General features: G+C 36.9%; 1 protein-coding gene across 2 annotated transcripts in view; it reads right to left on the bottom strand.

The window, feature by feature from the left end:
* The window catches only part of LOC145666450 (lachesin-like), a 1,090,518-nt gene that overhangs the window by 247,028 nt on the left and 819,131 nt on the right, over positions 1-24,359 (bottom strand). For both annotated transcript variants that reach the window (XM_081733682.1, XM_081733683.1), the window contains exon 5: positions 23,388-23,516. In XM_081733682.1, coding sequence (XP_081589808.1) covers positions 23,388-23,516 — 129 coding nt within the window. The remainder of the gene's footprint in view (positions 1-23,387; positions 23,517-24,359) is intronic.

The raw sequence follows: 24,359 nt of genomic DNA, 5'->3' as shown, positions 1-24,359 counted from the left end.
GGGCAAATTATTTTAGAGTAATCTTTTAATCAAAGTTTAACTGGAAACTGCATTTTTATAGTAGCAAAGAATAATAGACAAATCTTTTAAACCGCTGAGTTGAACCACTTGAGGATTACAATCGGTTACTCCATTTGAAAAATGTAAAGCACTTCTTCACCAGTGTCTGCTTTCTGATAGGTAAACACTGTGTGTGTGTGTGTGTGTGTGTGTTTTCGTTTCTTTTCCGTTCCCCCCTCCCCTCCGCTGCCTTTATTTCACCATTTCATTCATTTCCCTTCATTATCAGTAATTATTTCACGAATGGTCTGGCGGGAAATCCCCCAGAGCTATGAAATTCCCCCCTTCTGGAGCCATAGGCCTATCCTTCTCAATATGGATTCCCAGTATGTATGCAGTAATGCTTTTCACCCAAGTATATTACAAATTCACTCTATCTTTATTATTGAATATTGTCACAAAACTTTGCAGTCGTATTGAAAAACTCAAAAAGTTTTTTTTTGTCTCTGTCTGTGTGTGTGTGTGTGTGTATGTATGTATGTATGTGTGTGTGTGTTGCAGATTTGCTTCTGATTTCTGCCACGAGAGCGCAGCAGTGACCATTTATTCAAGATGGCGACAGACGCAGAGAAAGCTTATGTTGTGCCCCAGTTTCATTTACATCAGTCTGTCCCAGTGTTGCCACACTTGGTACAATTGTACCAAATTCAGCCCTTTTTATCATTCATCGGCCCGTTGGTACTACGCTGGCATTTTCAGCCCCTTTTGTGAAAAAGTTGGTACAATTCTACCAAATTCAGCACTATTTAATAAATACTTGTCACATTTTCAAAAGTGTCAGTAAGACTTTTCCTACATCTCACGTTACTCATACTGTGAGTTGGACAAGTGCTGTTGAACATGGGGTGTGATGTCATGTATTTTCTGTTACTGTATGTGTATTATGTGTAGGGCTATGTCTGCTGCACTGATTAGAAATGATAGATACCATTGTGTCTTAAAATTATTAATAAAGTGTTGCGATGTCTTTCAGGGAAGGGTTTAGGACCCTGGACCGGTTTTACATTTTTACAAAGTCAGTTTACTTACTTATATTCTTCTTACAGTCTATTATTCTCCTTCGGTAGTGAAATAAGTGAGAATAAGGTGCAATAAGTACGCATATATTTTTAATATTTTGTTATAACGTACTGTTAACACACGAACTCGGAAATGATTGATTTGTTGTTCGTTTTATATATTTTTTCATATATGGCCATAAAACCGTATTGGTTTATTGGTCACTTTGAAATAGAGACGCGTTTTGTTTCCTTACAGTACATACCGAAGGTAACTATTTTCTCTTTTAATTTGCAGCCTCTATTATACTTCCTATGTGCGAGAAAAGTTTCATTTACTTCCATGATTGTTCAAGGTCTTCCTATTTGGATGTTTTAAAAAGAGCACTTTCTTGATTTGTACTCTTGGAAGACGGGGGAGGGGGAGGGGAGTGTTCTAGAACTTTACCTCTTTTAGTTTCGTGATATAGAGTCGTATATTACACTGGTATAAAAATAAGGAATTTAGCCCTTTTTGTTTCAATTTGGTACTATTTTTCAGCCCACTCCAGAGCTAGGACTGTGGCAACACTGGTCTGTCCTAACAGCGCAACGACACTTTCGAACGACGTTCGACAATGTTCCTCCAACTGCCAAGTCTATTTGGCGAAGGTATATACGGTTTACAGCTTCAGGATGCCTCTGTAAGAGCAGTATTCTAAGTGAAAAAAAAAAAGTAGAGGTGGTATGTTTTAATTCGATTTTGGCTCAACATACCGGCTATCTAAATTCTAAAATACAGTGAGGGTATGTTGTTTAAAATATTGCATTTCTATTTCATAATGACTGAAAACCATTGGAGAGTTTCTTTGTAGTTACGGGAGGAAGGGGCATGGAGAGACTTTGATCTCCCGCCAAAAAACTCTAAACAATATCCCCTTATGTTGCATTATAAAGAATTACAGTACAACCCCTCAAATCCGAACCCCGCAAATCCGAACATGTTCTAAGGAAAAAAAAATAACTACAGCTGGAAAATGAAAAAAAAAATAGATTTAATCACACAAATTTAGTTTTTTTCTAGGTTTTAACATATTTAGACTTAATGCTTATTCAAAACGTTATAAAATACAGTTAAGTTTAGATAAAATAGGAAATAGTTTACGTTTACTTACGTATTTCAAAAATCCAAAACAGTGAAATAATTTTAGGTTAACTGGATTACGATTCACATGAAAAATAACAACACAAGATTAAACAAACACTGATTTTTCACTTGAAGTCAGTTATCTTTAACTGTCGAAGATTAGAAAATCTTCCAGCGGAGGCAATTCCAAGCTAGCGTCGCATGAACATCACGTCGTTTGGAGTGGCTGACGGATGTTGTTCCAATCATTTTGGACATGAGTGTACACCCGCCAGTCAAGGTCACTGCCCTTTCGACCACTGGGCCACCCTGTCTAACGCCAGTCGTTATTTTACCGCCAATTCAGTGATGAAATAAGTACGTAATATTATTTCCCGGGTAATCCGAACTCCGCGAAATCTGAACAGGCTTCAGCCCCAATTAGTTCGGATTTGAGGGGTTGTACTATATTCACGAAAATGTTCAGAAACCGAGTTTTTAATGTTAATTTCCTGCGGGAAAACTCCAGGACCGCCACTCGACTGAGGGGTATTCCAAACCTCTTGGAAGATCCCCTCATGCTCAAAATACGACATTTATATACATTAAGACAAAAAGACACATACATAAGTAAAAAAAGAAACAATTCAACATGGCACTTCAAACTATAAACTAGATGAATTTCTTTGAAGACAACCTCATTTTAAAAACAAAAGTTAGGAAAAGGTAACAAAAATGTCGGTGTTGTCAACTTAGAATTATTTCTAGATAAGAAATAAAATCGTTTTAAGTGCAGAGCTATTCGTCAGTTAGAGCCTACTGTTTATAAAAATGGATTTATTAAAGGTATTTAGCATCTACTCTCCAGAGACGGTATGCCTTCATCACTGAAAAACCAGAGGCGGTATGGTACACCATATCATACCGTCTCACTTCGACCACTATTAAAGGGAAATCAAGTGATCGGTCGTGGTGGGGGATGATGATCAGTAATTCTTATCATGGTCTGCACGCTGTTTGGATCGACACCATGTACTTTTCTGGAGTTATGTGAAAGATACAATGTTTACGCCTCCTCTACCAACAAACCTAACAGAACTGAAAGCTCGCATCAACAGTGCATTCCAACCGATTGATAGGAACATGCCACACCGAGTACGGAAGGTTATGAAATCGGGTCAACCATTTGTAATAACCCTGTACTATTTGTATACAACTTGCTGAAGCTGTATAAAGCTTTCTTTGCTTAGCGTGTAGCGATAAAATTTAAACTTTTCCTGATGTGGCTTCCTTCAAGAGACGATAGCGTTATATCTTAATAATATTGTAGAATTTACAATGGCGGATGCATTCCGGGGCTGAGGAGGTCTAGGCTTCCCAATCTTTTGAGTGACAAAAATAATTCAAGCTATTCTTGATCTATTTTTGAAAGTTTCGCCTTGTAAACGTTGCCTTTTATTCTTTATTGAATTTTTTTTCAAATATTAGATATAGTTTTAGTTGCAATTTTTCTGTTACGTAATGTGTAAATCAATACTTGAGGCGGTCAACGGTCCAACCTAGCCATAATCCATCGGAGAAGACTTAACGTGGAAACTTTTGCAGGACCCATGTAAAATTGTAACCTCATGATATACCTATCATAGTCTGGGTTGTCGCTCCCCCCGTTTTTACCTTCTTATTCCGCCGCTGAGAATTCAGTTTGTTTAATAAGGGAAAAACCACTAATGATTAAAGAAGTAGAGGTATCCAGATTTCCTGTATGCAACCAGTGTTTCTTCCAGTCATATTTTTGGGGAGCACTGCCCCCCGGAGCTCTGAGAGTACTCCCTGGAGGAGATCAAAATAATACATTTATAATATAATAATAAATAGAATAGCACCAGCAGTGTGCCCCCGCTAGAGGTCTGCACGGACCGGAATTTTTAGCCCGAACCCGGCCCGGCCCATAAATTTACAATGTGAGGCCCGTCCAGAAAGAACGGTGCAATATACATCGTTGTACAGAATATTTACAAAATTAAACCCGAAAAGGCCCGAGAAATATGGTTGTATATTTAAAATTTTACGGCCCGAGCCCGACCCGGGTTCAAAGTTATATATGCTTTGTAGGTCCGAGCCCGTGCAGATCTCTAGCCCCCACAGAATACTAACTGTGCCCCTCGGAACATTTTTCCTGGAAGAAACACTGCATGCAGTATTATATCATTTCATAAGCAAGTATGTAATCAACATTGTATTATAATATAATAGCTCTTCACATAGCCTTAAAAATGTACTCCAACAGAGAATAAGAAATATTTTCCTTCTATGTATTGTTGTAGGCCTATCTTATAGCTAATTTATTGTCTTCTCTGGATGCAACTTCGTGTAGAGAAAAAGAACATTTAACAAAAAAATATATATAATCTCGTTCAACCTAGGCTTTATGCATAACGTATGCAAATGTTGATATGCATTAGGTTTTGTTTGATGGTTCACCGACTGCTTTTATCGACCCATATTCGTTCGAACAATATTCGTAAATCAACGGGATCTCGCATGGCGCCAGTACGCTCAATGTTGTTCACTTGTTCGTAACCACTTCATTGTTATAAAGCTTTTGTTACGTAAATTTCCTAGCGCAACGCTTAAAACGTTCAATTCCAGCGGAGGCAAAAAAATCTAGACGGAAAGCTTTCAGTAACAATGTATGATACGAAATATCAGTTACCATGTTTGACTGTTAAAAAAAGGAAAAAAAATAGTGAAATGTCTATGCTAAAACATCCAAGAAAAATATTAAGATAAAAAGAGACAATGTCACTCGCAAAAGAAAAACATCTAAGTAGCTAATACATGAAACTAATTTTTCCATTAAGGCTTACTTATATATGTATATAGAACGTGTCAAATAAAGATTTGAAACATAAATATGGGTCATATGATACACTTCTTTGTACAAAAGAGAAAGAGACGTACCTTCTAAATTTTGATCCCATTATACAGTGAACTTAATAAGGATCTAAATTTACTAAAAGTGTCATGATGGCTTTGTGGTAGAGCTGTAATCTCTGATGCGGCGGGTCCCTGGTTTGATCCCAGTTTGTAGTTAGCAATATCGTTTCCGTTGGTTTTCTCGAGGTTCTCCAGTTTCCTCCTACATTCGCATTTCCCTAATGTTTTCATAATTATTTATTTGGATTAATCGTTCGTCTCCTTTTGTCTACAGTCCCTAACCATGAAACGTAAAAATAGAGATTTCATTCAATTTCAATAATAACTAAGACACTTAAATGAGTGTCGGATAAACATAAAAGCACAGTAATAATGCGGTAGTTTTCAACCGGTATGCCGCGAGATTCAGGGTGTGAGCCGCGCAATTTTCAAAGTAATGTGACAATGAGGGTGAAAAATAAGTGAAACCAGTATGACTTTGAAAGAAAAAGCATGTAGAACATTCCAAAGACCAAAATATATTGCATAATCTCCTAAAAACCACGTGAATCGGCACAAGCAAATGATGGATGTCATCACCACTGTCAGATCTCGAATAAGCACTTAAGAGATACAAAAAAGTCCCCTTCGATCCCTCCATAAATTCCCGCTCCGAAGACTATCTATACAAACGAATACTTCGAGGCAAAAGACATGAGTTGTTAACTGATCACTTGCCACCTATCTATGAAATTGTGAGCTGCAACGGGCAAGAAATACTCCCTTCTTTCCAAGCTGCAACGGGCAAGAAATACTCCCTTCTCCCCAAGCTGCAATGGGCAAGGAATACTCCCTTCTTCCCAAGCTGCAACGGGCAAGAATTATTCAATTCTTCTCAAGCTGCAATGAGCAAGAAACACTCCCTTCTCTCCAAGCTGCAATGGGCAAGAAATACCCCCTTCTCTCCAAGCTACAACGGGTGGGAGAAATTCCTCTAATCCTACCTCTAAACTGCAACGGATAAGAGGTATTCTCATCTATCTATGTGCTCAACGGGCATGAAATCTTAGCGCTACCTCTGTGCTGCAAAAAGCAAGGGTATACACACCTTTCTCAGTGCTGCAATGGGAAGGAGATCTTAACCATACCTCTGTGTTGCAACGGGCAAGAGATTCCTTTAGACCCAGGTGCAACGGGTAGGATCATTTTTAACCTCGATCTCAGTGCTACAACAGACAAGAAGTCCATGGTGCTTAACTCAAAAAAAAAACTCTTAAAATATATATATAATCCCTTATTATAATCGATTGTTAAACCATTCAAGCACTTAAAAACACGTAAGAAAAGAGACAACGTCCGTGTACCGTTTGTTGTACTAAATATTACAATATTTATTATCAACAGATGTTCCAATAGGCTAAAGGAGACGGCGATGATGAGAATGAATGGTGAAAATGGGAGGAAACTGGACAACCCCGATAGAACCCCCACACACAGTGTTTGTTACAAGTGTTCAAGAATGAACACGAATCATTTATGAAAGAAATTGAGCCTTATGTTGCCAAATCGTACGTTGATGTTCCGAGCGTATACTCAATAAAGATGTTTGCACCGTGACCCAAAACAGCTTGAGCAATACTACACTAATGAATAAAACAAGGGTGAGCTTTGGTTATTGTAATTTTAAGATGGTGACAAAATGACACATTGAAATCTGTTATCAACTTAACATTTACGTTATAAAATGTGTAATTTTATATAAGAACAATAATTTTTAATAAAAGAGAGGAGAAGAGATTATTCGAAGAAACAATATCGAAAGTGTAGAAATTGATATTGCTATTCTGAGGACATATACAGGGTGTTTCAAAACAACATCAACAACGTTTGCGAGGTGATTCCTCACACCAAGATAAGACATGAAGTATAGACCAACCTTGGTGCACAAATGCTTCCTTTCGGAGTTATAGGCTGCCTAAAACATGAAAAAAATGAAGTCCATAGCTGAAAAACTACAGGACCTACAGTAGTCGAGTCAAGACTTTCCTTAGGAACTAATATGTGCGATATCCAAAAATACATGTTTCAGAATCCTAAGGTACTCACGAAGCAGATTTTATAGAGAGAGTTTGGCTATGGGCATTTAATCTGAAGTACTCACCAACTACCTCTATAAAAATTGTTGCGGTAGGATCTGAAACTTGGATATTTGGATAGGACATAACTAATTCCTAAGTGAGGTCTTGACCCGACTACGGTAGGTAACATAGTATTGGAGCTATGGATCTTTAAAGTTATTTTTTTCATGTTTTCGGCAGCCTATAACTCCGAAAGGAAGCACTTGTGCACCCAGGTTGGTCTATACTTTATGTCTTATCTTGGTGTGAGGAGTCACCTCGCAAATGTTGTCACTGTTGTTTTAAACACCCTATATAAGGGGGATTTAGGCACAGAGGGGTACGTCGTGCATTGAAACACCCTATATAAGGAGAATTTAGGCACAGATGGGTACGTCATGCAGCAGTTACGTAGACTTTGAGATGGATAGAAAGTGATGCATGTAGTTACATACGTGAGTCAAACACTACATACATATACAAAATAAACTTAATAATATCTTTTGAAATATTTTAAATTAATAACCATGTTTTTTCTTTTATCATAATAAATATTAAGTAAATGTAATCTATTTTCATAGTATCCGAAACCCTCGAGCCTATTAAAATTGAAGATAGTTACGTAAAATAATTTTTGTTGTTGCTGTTGCTATTCAGCAATACTACATTTTCTTGCAAATCGTAATACATAAAGACAACAAAGAAAATGAATTATTACAATCTTTACGGTTTAAAGAATACAAATTCGTCATTCACCAACCAGAATTCGACATGGTTGAAGCAGAGTGAGGATCGAAGGAAGGAAGGGTCTCAAAAAATATTAACTTCCATGGTGCATTTGCTACTAGGGGATAAAATAAATTCAAGAAGGAATAGTACTGGAAGAAAATGAAAAGAACTGTGGTGTCTCTAGAAATTAGAGCAAAGATAAAAGAAAATGGTTTTCAGTATCTATAGATAGTAAAACTAAAGATATACAATCAACGGAAAATAAAATCAAGGATAGTACTGGAGAAAGATGTCGTTAGACGAAAAGTAATACCAGAAGAAGTTTTAAAAAGAAACAGAATCTGTTTCGAGCCTATTTGAGAAGTAATTACATTCTATAGCATGTAATAGAGTAGATAGTGAAGACAAAAATGATGAAAAAGTGAAGAAGACTGCACTTGAAGAAGAAGGAGAAAGAGGAAAAGGAAAACGTTGTTGAAGAACAGTCCCACAGAAGCTTCAAAGCTTGTAGCAAGTGGTCACGAAACTTAGGATAGTTTTGGCATTCAGTACTGAAGTTGTTTTTCAGAATAGATATAGGTCTACATATTAATTTATTAACCACAAGCACACATAATAAGAATCGAACACGGGATTATACGCATAGAAAGCAACTGATACAGAGAGAGTACATGATAGTTACTCTGTTACTTGGAAATTCACGGATTATATTAAAATAATTCTCTTATATTTTTTTCTTCTTTACTCACTCTGCATAGGCGTGCCCACCAAAAATTTTCCGGGAGGAAAGAATCTTTCACTCAGCATTATGGGCTGAATTTAAAGAAAGCCTGATAGCACTGAACAGCTACCTAAATTTTCGAAATGTCACATGATATGAATTAAAGTGCTGCAATTTGGGATAAATCCTACCTATCTATCAATGGTGGGTAACAGGTTCTATTCCAGTGGCACGAAAAACCCTATTTATGGCACTGCTGATAAAATGTATTAATATGATTGTGGTTTCTAGGGCGACGATATTGACTTATAAGTTTCATGACAATACAATGAATTTAAGGTCAATGAAGCATATTATTCAAGCTCAATAATATGCTGCCTGTCTTCAGTTATAGCTTACATTGTTTCCCATTTTGACACTGAAGATGGGCCTTGATGTTTTCTGTTAAGAGGCCCCAACCTGCTAATCATATATCTACTCATTATAAGCCCAAGAAACGTAAATCCTTCTTCAAAAAGCCACAAGAGTACAGCTGTTGACCCTGAAGATGTGTTAACAATTTCTTCAGTCTTTATCTTTTCCAACGTAGAGAGAATTTCTTTATAATTTTCAACAACTCCCGTTATTTGAGGGAGTCTACAAATTCACCTAGTGGAATACAAGGATTTAATGTTTGATACAGGATCACCAGCATTAGCTTCGAGTTGAGCAATGGGAAGCTGAGGTTCCATCATCGCATCCAGAAGTTTCTCGCAGTATTTTCTTCGATAAAATTGTAATTCTTTTCCCATTCCAGGAATCATTAATTGACAATCGCGTTTCCATTCCAGTATTTAATCATTTTTACTTGGGGATACTTGGGGAAGAATCCCTGCTATATAATTTTCTGGGTGGACAATTCCCTCCTGGAAAATTTCTGGGGGGACGCTTCCCCCTCATCCCCCTGCGGACACGTCCGTGTACTCCGTTATTTATAATTCACAGATTAATTTGAACAGCTCTCTTACATTTCCTCCATATACTTATAGCTACTCACATGTCAGTTACTTCTAAACTCATGGGTTGTATTAACAAATATATATAATCCCTTCATATAGTCATATTCATTCAGTTATATTTATATTTTCTCTATAGTCACATAAATATGCCCAGTATAGATAATATACTTAATGGCATCAGTAATGTAATATTTACGTTTGGGCAGTAGATAATAAGCGAAATATTCTACATTGGAATCTAATTCCAAATAGTGTGTGCAATTATGTTCAATGAGGATTATCGCAAACAGCGTTTATACAACGTGACAGAGATTAAATGGCTGATAACCCGTTCGGAGTTAGTCGATATGTCTTCTCACATGTCGCTCCGTGATTATCTTCTCATGTCGACACTTGATATCTAGCTAGAATACACATGTGACAACACACACACACACACGAACGCACATACACACATAGTCTGCATAACCACCTGTAGAGCTAGAGAGGATTTGTGTTTCACATGTTAATTATATATATACGGAGTGTTTCCATTATATATATATATATATATATATATATATATATATATATATATATATATATATATATATATATATATATATATATCCTATGAACACTGCAAATGGATTCTTCTTGTCATATTTAAGCAAAATACCATTTCAGGATTTGTAAAGAGATATCTTGTGCGTTTAAAAACTTTAAGTATCAAAGGAGACATTTTTTTCCTCTTTATTAGTATGAACCTCATAACCCAGTTTTAGTGCCAATTCTTAAAGGAAGTCATATCAGTAAAAGATAACAATTTTGTCGCTACATACAAAGGAAAGAAAACTTTCTTCCTGTAGGTTGTACCGCCAAAAAATTGTATTTTTTCTACAAATGCGACTTCCCTCAACAGCCGTCATTGTCTAGTTTACAATCACGTCCAGGTTACTTATCCTCCAATTTGAGAAGCTTCCATTACGTTACAGTTTTTGGCTTCCATATTCACCTTGATTTTAGTCCCCTTTTGTTCCATTTAATATAATTTATCACTTGTATTGCTTTTCTTTTTCTTCCTCTTTTTCCTTCCTCTAAATCAGTCGGAGTGCATTTTCTTCTCAAATAACACGTTGACATTTCTTCTGTCTCTGCTTAATAATCTTTAATATTGTTTTTTTTTTTTTAATTTTCAAATATTCTCCTATACTTATCTAATATTCTCTCTGATTCTCCATGCCCACATTTATAAGTTCTCTGATCGTGTTTGAATCTTTTTGTGTAGCGCCAATCAGGGACGCGAGCAGTATTTTTTGCAAAGGGGCAAAAGACAAATTCCAATGGGGGCAAAAGATCAACACACAAGCACAGTCGCTAATTTACACACACACACACACACACACACCCATCTACACACACACACACACATACACATATACCTACACTCGCACATACACTGATTCGCGTGTACACATAGTGCATAATAAAAAACAATTATTTAAGCACATATCCGTTTTAACTACAGTAAGTAAACTATAATAACCTATAATACGGAAGGCATAACGTCATTGGCTTTCCGCGAAAAGTTGTAGTGACGTTTATGGGGAGTTGCTAGCTTGGTTATTCTTGGCTCGCTAAGCGTGGTGAATGGTGAGTGGTGATTGGCTATCCTCTTACCACACCCCCAGTGACGAGCAGGTCCAAGCGCGGAAAGCCAATGACGTTATACCTTCTAGACTATAGTATTTAATGTAAATATATTAAGTACTATAGCATGTAAGAGGAAATCAGTATATTTTAACATGTATTTCTAAGAACAGAACATCCCCCGATAATTCAGGGGAGAGAGTAAATGTTCCCCTTGCACAGAAAAAATGTCATTGTGGAGGTGGCCACACAGGAAAGTGATAATTGAATGACAATACAGTCGAATACAGGTAGCAAATATTTTTTAGCCTATCAACCAGGTGTGCCATAAGAGAAACAACTTACAAGCTGTAAGACGCCATTACCCTTCACCAGCTCCCTAATAATTACACCTAACTTACACAATGCGTACATTTTGACCTCACCACTGTGTTGGACACCCAAGAAAATCACCGATATCAAAACTGAAACGTCTATCTCAAGAAATGGTTACTTTAAACTTTCTGCAAAATCTCTTCACTTTTGAACTTCTAACACTTATAATTCAAACACGGGCTTGTGATCGAGGATTTCTCCGGTTGCCTAATTGTTTCATATGTCAAAACGAGTCGACTGAGCGTAGCATCGATATGAAATCAGAATGACAACCCGCGACCTTCCCTAGCACATACAAATGCACACACAAATACAGAAACGTAGGTTTGGTTTCGTTTGTAACGCCTGAAAAGTAGTTCCTTGCATGAAAATACATAGAACATTCCAGCAAACAGTATGCAGAAAACGGCTTGCGTACTGAGATATTTGCTATTGAAAGTATGGGATTATTGAATGTGGCGCCAATATTTTTTTTTAAAGTATTAATTGCAGTGCTATGTTGCAGGTATCTATAAAATATTTAAGTAGTATGTGTACAGTACTGTTGCAGGTTAGACTGGGTCTTGCGCTAGTCTTATACTTACTGTTTTGGTCTTGGTCTTGTATCGAGATCCCTGGTCTTGGTTTCGGCCTTGTATGCAATACCAAGACCAAGATTCTTGTGCTCATTACTACAAGCGAGATTGAGTGGTTAATGAGCGTCATTTTTGTATATGTGGATAGGCGTGCGCAACGTGGGTGCCATGGGAGCCTTGGCACCCCCATTAGACAAACTTTTTTTTATGTAGAATTATTACAAACTGAAAAGAGATTACGTGTAAATTATTTCCCGTCTGCATGTGTGCCGTGCGTCGCCGACGCAGCTTCGGGTGCGATGCCGCTATCTTTTCTTAGGGGAAAGGGGGGGAGGACGACATTCCATATGGTGGTACTTTAGATTTAGCACCCACATTCCCAATGTCCTGCGCACGCTAGTGTATATGTGTTCCTGGATTCAGATCCTGGTGGAGTACTTTCCTCAATTACAAACACGTGCAATGTTTCGGATCTCGTTTCAGAAATTAGGTCCTGTCTTATAAACGGTTGTCACGTTATAATTTACAAACCATGCCTTATCAAAGTAATTTCTATTAAGCTTAATCTTGATTTAGTGATTTGAACAGACACAAGTATGAAAACAATTCCATTCTCATCTCTTTGTTTTAATATCTTTTCTTCATGAAGATAGTGATGAAGGAGGGGATGGTGGAGGAGAAGGAAGAACCAATATCTCACAATATTACTACTTGTATTTTCTTTGCCTTCCTTTTCTTCAATATTTCACCTCTCTACCATTTTGGCCCTCCTAGAAGTCCAGAACATTTTCCCGATTGACGTGTCTATGTTTTGATCGCTACGTGCTGTTTCCAAGCAACGATTTATTCCGATGAATGAGCAAAATAATGTGCTTTTTTTTTCTTTCTTTGTTTTTGTTATTCCTCCGAAGGCTGAGGTCAGCAGATAACGGAATAGCTCATCCTCCAACGAATCGATTTCTCTCTTTCTACATAATACATATATACATATAGAGTATATTTTCTCTTACGATATTATTCTGCAAGAAAATAATAATTAAATATGAGCAAAATCCTCAAATCTCTCGTGTTGTCTACAACTTTAAAGTTCAAAATTCATCTGATTTGTGATTTATATTTGGAAGTTTAGCTGGTAATATTGAGTTGACGCAACTTAATTAACGTGGTTTAAAAATTTCTTACATGTACACGACGTATTTATTAACAGAAAACTCTATATTATTATGAGTTCATTTTGGGGCAAGATAGCTCAACGGTAGAGTGCTCAGTGCTTAGCTTTAGTATGAAGGACCCCTAGTTTGATTCTGGCCCTAGTTGTTGTGAGTTTATAGTGAATAACATAATTTCTGTAAGTTTTTTCGGGTTTTTCGGTTTCCTCCTGCACTATCATTCTACCAATTCTTTCATTGCTATTCACTTTTGTTAATCATACGTCTTTAGTATGCAGGGCATAAACGTAGGTCGTTTCAGTTAAAGAGTTTGGTTTAATTTTACAATGGAGGCTTGGAAATCTTTATTATAAAAGGAAAAGATCTCAGTCTGTGAGTAACGGAAATTCCTAATAATTTAACAATCGCGGCTCCGCTACGTTCGCTGCCTGCGTGCTTTTACTTGTAAAGTGGCGATACTGAACATGAACGTCCTTTGATATTTATTATTAAGACAAGGACTGTATTAAATGTAATTAAGGATAGAATAGTAAACAAGTATGTATTGTAAGAATACAACTGGACAAAGAAGAGGTAGTAATGATGAGAAATTACAGCTCTTGGGACCAACATTGCAAGAAAATGCAGGAATAGAAGAAGATGTAAACAGCAGAATTAACAGCGGTTGGACGAAATGAAGAGAAACGGCAGGAGTATTGTGTGACCGCAGGGTATCAATACGCCCTAAAGGAAAAGTTTACGTAATAGTAGTGAAATATGCCATATTATACGGAGCGGAATGTTGGACGGAAAAAAAAGAGAGATGAATAGAAGTTGCATGTTGTGGAGAAGATGCTACTGAGATGATGTGTTGTCTGACGCCGAAGAATAAAATTAAGAATGAAGTGATCTGGAAAACAGAACAGGTGAAACCAGTAGTAGAAAAACTGCAAGAAAGTAGACTGAAATGATTTGGGTGTGTAAGAAGAAGGCGTTTGAAATACGTAGCTCACTGATTGGATGCTATAAGACTGAATAGGAAACGAGCCTGAGACCGGCCAAAGAAGTGGGAAGAACAGTATGCTGTAGTGTGATGTGTAGTGTGAAGTTCTTCAAATTTATTATTATTATTATTATTATTATTATTAGAGTAACCCAAAAGCATAAAAAGCATAAAAAGCATAATAGCAATTTACACATATGGTTGGTACCTCGAACATGGTTGTGGTTGTCTAAGGGTCCAGAAGAAACTAACTTTAAAAGCATAATAAAGCATAATTTTAGAAAATAAAGCATAAAGCATAATTTCAAATATATAGCATAATTCTTGGAAATTCTATTTAACCGCAAGTTTAACATATACTATATTAATATTTTTTTAAAAAATATTTACAATGCAAAATCACTGAGAACATAACAATGCAACAATGAAAAGCTTATTTTTATTTCTGTAAATTTTTCGGTGTAATCCTTTGATGTGGAGAAAAAAAAGAAAAGAAAAGAAGAAAACTTTCCCCCAACAATGAAGCACACAAGAACTCCACACTATATTGTTATGTGTACCTCTCGAACTTTCTGTACTTTTTGTGCACCTTTCTGTATACTTTCCCTTTCTGTATATGTGCACCTCTAAAGTACACACAAGTGATAGAAAAAACTGACTCGAGCAGATATCTCTTTACAGTGCATTAAGTAGAAAGTTCATTAAATATGAAAGAAATTGCTTCATAAAATATTAATAAATAGATTAAGATATTTAGATTATTTAATGTATAGTAAATATTCTACATTATATGGTTGGGGCAAACCGTAAGAAACTTTTCCAAAATAAACCCTGCTTTTCCTTGATTTCGAGGATTTTTTATTATTTTTTCCTTCCATTTTATATATGTGCTCATGCATTTTCCTAACATGAGTAACACTATAGGACCAATTCTAAAACAGGAAGAGGATTTAAGTGCATACTAATTTGTACTGATATGTGAAGTATTTTTTCTCTTTTTTCTTTCCTTTTCTTTTCCTACCGAATTTTTTGCCCCCTTGTTTCGGCGCCCGGGGCCGTCGCCCCGCTAAACCCCCCTTACGGTACGTCACTAGTATACTTTCTAAACTTCGGCGTAGTTCGAATTCCTTTTCGCCACAAGATTTCAAGAACATAACTCTAATATTACAATTTTCGCCCGAAAATCCTTGACGGATTCCAACTTAACGATAATCTTTGTTACTTATTTCATCTTTCATTGCCAGCAAGACAACATTCCAACACAAACATCTTTCCGCAAAGGGCTGATCACAACTTCATTCGGAGTCCAGGTACACATCATTGATGTGTAGGGTTTTTCTGGTTTCTTAATGAAAATCTGTCGCGCTGCAGCCTCTAATGATTTGCTAAACGAAGACTTCCAAACCAGCATATTGGGCTTCTGATAAAGAAGTAGACTTCTGGTCTGTAATGAGTACTCAATTAAAATACGGCACTTTTATGCTATTTAATCACTACCCTGAGTATGCGACTTAACGGGGGAATGAGAGGGAGTCCCCCATCGCATGATATCTCCTAGATATTATATTCTCTGGAGTGCATTTCATCACCTCCGGTATAATGTCCCTCAATTTCGCCCACTGCTCATCCTTACCATAATTTATGTCTTCAGAAGAGGACCCTCTATAACTTTACTAACCTCGAATTCCCTATTTAGAGCCTTAGAGCTAGCCTAAGTGCACAAAATATCACTGTTAAACCAAGCTAACAATTCATGTGTAACATCCGTTACATTGGCAATGTAACACCCGTTACGCAGTTTTTGCCTATTAAATTACAAATATAATGATATTCATTTTCTTGTTGTATTGCTCATGTGCTCATTTTTACTTTTGCAAAAGATAGACTACTTCTGACTTTTAGTACAAGTTGTATAGAAAAAATATATCTTTTTTGTAACGGGCGTTACATAATTACCTTGGTACCAAAAGTAGTCAAATAGTAGACTACTTAATGTACTAACAGCTTTAAAACTTCTGAACTTCAGTTCCTAAGGTGTACGTGCTTGTCTACATCGCAGTGCAACTGAATCAAATGCTTATCATGTGTTGTTTATTGGTGTCCAATATTGTTGGTAAATTCTCCCTTCGACTGGCTTCGTACAGCACAGAATTTCAATCGCTCAAAAAGACAAAAACTAAACCGTTTTAACAAGAAATCGATCTGCATAGTAAATTTTGAACCTTTCTGGTCATTTTTATATAAATAACGAGCAAAATATATTTAAAACAATTTTCTGTCCTTAGGCTCATATTTACGTGGAATGGCCGAAATGAATTTGGAAATTTTTTGTTTAACTCAGTAAGGAAAATAGAATTTAGACTATAATTTTAAACATTTTATGATAAATTATATGTTATTTGTTTATTAGTTTGTCGGGCCTACCGTACTTGTGGGATTATGCTTCGCCACTGTTCTTCCCTTGACGTGAGATCTTTATGTATAGTTAGCATGTAGACTTCAAAATTAAGAAAAAGAAAATGAAAGTGAAAAATCGTTCAAAAGATGAAGATCAATGTATATTTGTTCAAGATATAGGAACAAATGTGTGAGAGTAACGACTTCTTGTGCCGCCATCTTTAGACGCTATTTTGAGCATGAAGTCAGCATAGGATCGATGGGGACTTTTAGTATGTTTTAAGGTTTAGTTTGAAATACTGACACTGAGAAATTCAGCTTTCATTTAGTTAGTCCGATATCAAAACATATCTTTCCTGTGCTACTCTATCTCCGCAATCATATCAAAACAGCGACATTTAAGCTGGATTTTCAACAGCGAGAAGAGAGCTAAGTCTTCAAAATTTAAATCTGAAGAGTACAGTGCGTGGAGAAGTGAGAGGACGTTGTGTCTTGCAGAAAACTCGCGTGGGAGAAGGAAACAGTGATAGGATGAATTGCTGTCATGAAGCATCCAGTTTTTCACGCGGCACACTTCTGGTCACCTTCACTGAATGTTCTCCCTCAGCCACATTAAAATCTGGCAGTAGAACAAACTATCGACGGTCTGAACGCTGAGGACGAATTCTTCTTTCAAAATGCCACGGCTATAACTCTTACTTCTGGTATGTGCGGCTTCTGGTTTAATCACTCTCTACTACTTAACCAACATGTCCTAACCATTTTCTAAATGCAATAAAATCTAACGTAATCCCTTAGGTTATAGGATACAGTTGACAAACGAAATGGAATAATTATGAAAAATTGATGGACTATGATTTGGGACTGGCCGAAGATCGAATCAGAGACCCCACGCACCAGAGGTGAGCACTACTTTAACACTGAGTCATTGTGGCCTTCATCCACAATTCAATATAGTTGACACTTTCCTCCTTTTTTAAATTTTTTTTTCAAATACATCATTTGATAACGGTGCTAAAGCTCCTAAACCTATTTAGTTATATTGTCCATGTTTAGTGCGTAACAAAATAATTATGAGCAAAGAAATATAACAAAGTCATATACTTTATACTTGCTATCTCGATCACCTACAGAAATCTGTGACTACAAAGACCGCATAGCTCACGAGTCCAGTGTAGAAACGTAACTTCCAATGATTTGGCTACTAATTTTCCACTTCAGAAACTATAGGTAAGCTGCTTGTATTTCGTTAACGGCGAATTGGGTTTCTGTTATAAGGATATATGGATTTTCTAATGGCGAATAGAGAGAGAGTCAATTGGTTAAAGTGGTTTATTGCAAACAAAGATGAGGAGTGTGTGTATATATTACATGAAAACGCCGCAAGCTGTGTTCAACATGCATGAGTGTGTAGGCGATAAGAGCCTTGTATATGTATGTTTTCGAGTGAGAGAGAGAGAGAGATTACATTTAACTAAGAGCTGAGGTAAATCTAAAAACTTTTCTGAAGTTTGAATTTCTAACAGCGTTTACTAATACACACGGATGAAATGAAACGTACGAAGCGAGGAGAATAGGTATTAATGGCTTTATGGCGAAAGGATGATTCTGTATGTGTTTGATTTGGAAACTGAAAATCCACATTTGAGTACAAAGGAGATTGTCAACAATAACTAAACGCTTCCTATTCAAAGTTCTTCGTTTCCTTTGTACCTCACAGTCACCTACTACAGTATAAAGGCTATTACGGTTCATGAAAGAAATTACTCAAAGGAAAATGCTACAATATTATATTAGAGTATAACGGGAGAAAATGTCCAAAAATGAATCATATACCCAGTGATGTATGCAGCGTGTGGGTTTTGGGGGTCGGACCTTTTCGAACGAATATCTCCACCGGGAATCGAACCCGAGATCTTTCGCACCAAAGGTGAGAGCGTTAGTGACTACACTACGCATATTGCTTTCTTAAAGTCAGATCTTAACGAACAATACAAATTAGAGAAATTTTGTAAATAAAACAAAGATTTTTTAAGTAGGTTCTGCGATTGTTTGTGTAAGAATTGAGCCCAGAGAGAAGTTCCAGTTTAATATAAGAGTGTCTGTTCTTCGCACAGGGAAAATGAAGTTAATAGAAAATATTTGGAGAGCATACAAAATGTTTTCAAAATAGTTTCTGATGCAAGTTCAATTTCATTGGAGTTCCGTAAACACTCACAATCGTTTTCTCCTCTGAGAGTTCACACTCCATAGAACTTTACCGTATTATTAGTCTAGGGTATATGAAAAATATGGGGTACATGAAAGAATTTTGAATATGCCTTTTTCTTCTTAGGACTCACATTTCACAAAATCCTGTCTTATCTGCAGCTAAAGGATACATGCAAGTTATTTCTACATATTTTCAAAGTGTTATCGCTGATAGTTTCAGAGATATACAAAAAGAGTTGAGTTGATTTTAGTTTAGCGTCCCTTTCAGCAGCGAGGCTATATGAGACGTGGACCTACTGATTAACGTGGAATCCGAACCACATGAGCTCCCGCCGGATATACAAAAAGACTAAAAGCCTTCCAAGATGCTATAACTCACTTCCCTTAGGACTCACGTTTCGCAGAAATGACATTTTCTCTACAACTTAAAGTGCAAGGACAATAATTTTGGAGATCTGACGATAAGTGAGTCAGTAGAGTTACTCTTTCTATAAAAGCATATATAACCAGGCAACCCCACTTACCCGATTGAGAAGTTTTCTCTACCCGTGCTTCAAAATGGTTAAATGGATAACTGGATACAGGAAATGTAAGCTCATAATTATAACTTCATTACACAAATAGCTATTTGGATTTGTTATTTATTCTTCCTTCAATAGCACTTGTTATAAAGTTAACAAAACACATTCTTTATCGCAATAGTTGAAATAGACACTCGAAATATTGTGACACTAGAGTATTTTTTAAATATGAAAATACGTAATGCAAGAGATTCACCAAAGTCGATAAAAACTATTGCATTAAGAGGCCTAATCACTGTGAAATTAAAATACCGTAAATTTTATAGTAATTCCACAGGTCGACATGGGTTATGGGGTTTGGAAAGTAAGGGAGTTTCTTTACTAATTTGGCACCCCTGAACACAAGAATGACATTAGTTTTTTTTCCATCGCCCTCAGTTTTCTCTGCACACCTACCCCCTCTCCCAACCTATTCAAGGTTATTCCACAAAACAGACTGAAATCGACTTTATAGAGTTTCATTTTTTAAATGTGGCAACATCGCTTATATGTAGGGAGGGGTAGGAAAGGGGGAAACTACCACTGAACACTGTCATTGCTGCGTTATCGACTCGGAAATAAACAATTTAGTGTGCATGAGGGCGGGAAGAAGGTGCTTGCGTTACTGATTGCCAGCGCTGTTTTTCGTTTATCTAGAAATTGTTTGTGTTTCGAAGTGCTGTTTGTAAAATGTCAGGTCGACAGTGTCGTAATAACCCTGATACATTTTGCTACTATGTGGAGTTTACGTGATAAGTTCAAGACGCCGACAAATATCGGCATTTGTTCGAAAAGCATATTTTGCTTATTTTGGAATGAAGCTCGGAGATCAGGACAAGCCGTTTGCTCCACACATCGTCTGTCATACATGCGTGGAGCAATTACTGAAGTGGAGTGCAGGTAAATTGAAAAGTTTGAATTTTGCTATTCCCATGGTATGGCGTGTGCAGAAAAACCATGTGGATGACTGTTACTTCTGTATGACCAACGTAACGGGATTCAGCAAGAAAAACATGAACAAAATCGTTTATCCAAACTTACAATCATCGATTAGACCTGTGCCTCATGGTCCAGGGCTTCCAATCCCGTCTCCACCAACGTCAATGGATACATATGAAGTTTCTGAGCCGGACGTAAGTTTTGAAAGTCGTGATTCTGACGTTTCCGTAGGTGGTAGTGATAGCAACCCGAAACCTCTTAATCAAGCAGAACTAAATAATTTGATGAAAGACTTGGGAATCTCGAAAGACGCAGCACAGCTTCTAGGCTCACGTTTCAGTGAAAACAACTTACTTGCACCCGGCACGTCTTATTCATTGTACCGAAATCGTGATAAAGGCTTCAGAGACTTTTTTCTTGAAAGAGGTTCAATGGTGTTCTGCAAAGACATCTTCGGACTGTTGAACAAAATGGGTGTTCAAACGTATGATAATAAGCAATGGAGGTTATTTATAGATTCCTCGAAGAGGAGTTTGAAGGCGGTATTGCTACATATTGGGAACGAACTAGCATCAATTTCAATTGTGTATTCCGTACATTTAAAAGAGTCATACAGTACCACGAAACTACTTCTTGAACATGTGAAGTATGAAGAACACCTTTGGCTTGTATGTGGTGACTTCAAGGTGATCGGAATACTTCTCGGCAGCAAACAGGTACACAAGGATACCGTGCTATCTGTGTGAGTGGAACAGTAGAGCATATGATGAGTATTGGAGTAGAAGAGAGTTGCCTAAGAGGGAAAATCTCCTAGTGGGATCAAAGAACATCGTGAATGAGCATTTGGTGGACCGAAAACGCATTTTATTCCCTCCACTACACATAAAACTAGGACTTATGAAACAGTTTCTGAAAGCATTGGATAAAACAGGAGAGTGCTTCCAACATCTGTGTAGTCAATTTCCAAATCTGTCAGCTGCAAAATTGAAGGAAGGCATCTTTATTGGACCCGATATACGTAAGTTGATGTCTGACGAACGCTTCGAAAGTACAATGTCGAAAATAGAAAAGCAAGCTTGGGGAAGTTTCAGAAATGTTGTGCGACATTTCCTTGGTCAGAATAAGCACCCTGAATATAAGGAGATAGTGGAATATATGTTACAGAAATTTAAACAATTAGGATGCAAAGTGAGCCTGAAACTACATTTTCTAATGTCACATCTAGATCATTTTCCGGACAATTTGGCTGACACACCTGACGAACATGGTGCACGGTTCCATCAGGAGCTTAAAACTCTGGATAGTCGTTATCAAAGTCATTGGGTAATCAACATGATGTCTGACTACTGCTGGAGCATCACACGTGAAGGAGAAGTCACACACAAGAGGAAGAGTATCAGGCGTTCATTAAGAAAGCAAACGTCGACGGAAGTAATACCTCCGTCTGGTAAGTTTGAAACTTCTTACTGTGTATATTGCATAGTATCATGAGCGGATTTTGGAGAAACACCCTGGGGGCATGAGAGAGCATGGGGGGCAATTCCTTGAAGGGTGGCAGGGAAAGTAGCTTTCCCTACTACTTTCTCTGCTGCTAGCAAGTACTTGTTTAGCATTAGTACTATATTATGTCATTCCGAAATGGCTGGGGAGGGCAATGCTCCCCATGCCTCCATAAATCCGCCTATGCATAGTATAGTCACTATTCTGTACATAAATATTCTTCTTGGAATATAATATGCATTTCATGTTGTATTTATGTAACTTTTACATACTGCCTCCATCGTCATGCAATAGCTTTCCGATTCCGCTGGTTGCAGACTATAATGATGATGATGATTGTGAGAAAACCTGACGTAATGTAGGAAAATAGGCTTCATTTTCGTGATCAGCGTACTCGATTTATTCAGAAAATCATATTTTTATGCAATGCCTAGAAAAAAGTGAAAATTTGTCGACCTGTGTTATGTGATATCTTCAAGTAGATAAAAGATAATCGAACTGTGGAACAAAGGAGCCCTAGACAATATTGTTTTGCATGAGGTACCCTTATTACGAGTCACCTAGTAGCCTTTCGTTTGCAGCCATTTAGAAACGCGAAAATAAATGCCCATCTTCTAAATGACTGGAAATCGAAAGCAGATAAGTGAGTCGTGATAACGGTATCTCATGTAAAATAATATTGTTCCAATTTCGTCGTGATGGGGCCTCTTAATCTGAAACTATTATTATTATTTTTTTTTTTATAACAGACACATTAGTCAATTATTTCCTGGTATACGGCTGAGAAAGTACTTGTTCTTGTGCACAGAAATGTAAATGCCTAGTAAACACAATCAGTAATGGTTTCAGTTGACTTGTGCTTGTTGAGAGGCTTAGAACATATGTTTTGATACCGGATAATCCGGCTTTGTAATATTTCGCAGTAGCATCATTGGTTTACATTTAACACACAACGTATACGACAGAGGATTGTGGTTGAGGTAAGTTGTTTCGCGAAAATTTTCTGACTAGCTTCATACAGCAGAGAGAAAATGTCTGAATGAATCATAAACGTCGTGTAGGGGAGAAAATCGAACAAGTTAAAACCCCCTTCTGAATATGCTCCTGGGACTTAGAATCTCTCAATTTACAGTCATCTTCCATTATGTTTAATCCCAAAACACAATCCCACTTTATGTATTAAATTATACACAATTATATGAAGTACTAGAAGAAATATATGTGTTAGATTTCCGTAATGACAACATACAAGATGGTAACTAGTATCTCTTGTCGGTAAAATTAATTTAGCTTGTGTTGAAAATATACATACAGTGTATGTGTGTATATATGTTCATGCATATGATGCTTAATTTTATATACACCACACAAGAAGATCAGAGTTTTGTGTAATTTTGTATGCTTACAGTTTACGTTGAGGATAATCCTCTTGCTAACGGCTGGGGGAACGTCGTTTGAGGCTATGCACAGGAAGGCCCCCATCTGCCGTCTGTCCAGTCGCCAGAAGTGTAGAAGGCTGCCGTTGTAGGTGTCCACTGCATAAAGAAGAAAAATAAAGAATATATATAGAGAGAAGATAGAACGAACGAAACGGTACGCTGGTCACAAGGTAGACATACAAACACACACATACACATACATAAACATACAAAAGACACATATTACATATATGTGCGCACTATAATGTATCTTCAAGAGGTCAAAAACCTTTCTCTGAGATATTTTTCGGAGAACGGGATGCAACATATCGTCCTCTGTAGGCACATACGCGCTCCCTTGTTTTGAACGAAGGTTCTTTGTCATCCAGCTTAATATCTGAGCATTACACATATACTGAATATATATATATGAGAGAGAGAGAGAAAGAGACGACAGATTTTTACTTCGCTGCCACCAGAGACCTTTATATGTTACTTATGTCCATCCATATTTTCAAAGGAATAGAGAAATGCCCGCGCGCAGTGATTTCAAAGGCAGTGAGTGAAAAGTGCTTTTTCTTACTCAGCGCTTTATTACATACACATACTGGAAATTCTGATACAAAAATAGTGTTAAAGGTTATTATTATAATAATATTAAATTCTTCAGCTACTTAATTATACATACAGTATTCTTAAATCTATTTTAAATTTTATGTCATAACATAATTTAGTTTATTTGAAACTGTTTAGTTTCTATTTACTTAGGCATAGGTTCACAATCGTAGTACTCTGGGATGATTAAAGTGTTTATCTCATATAAATATGGTATAATAAAACTGGTGAATATATAACATTAAAGGCTCAGAAAGTACTGGGTGGTTTTCAATGAAATTTCTATTCCTTCAGCCAAATTATACAAAAAAATAGGATTTAACCCTAAGAACAATAATAATAAGC

The sequence above is a fragment of the Thermobia domestica genome, chromosome 12 (assembly GCF_964235325.1).
Source record: "Thermobia domestica chromosome 12, izTheDome1.hap1.1, whole genome shotgun sequence".
Taxonomy (NCBI): Eukaryota; Metazoa; Arthropoda; class Insecta; order Zygentoma; family Lepismatidae; genus Thermobia; species Thermobia domestica.
The sequence above is the reverse complement of the archived record's forward strand: the minus strand, read 5'-3'. Positions and strand labels throughout refer to the sequence as shown.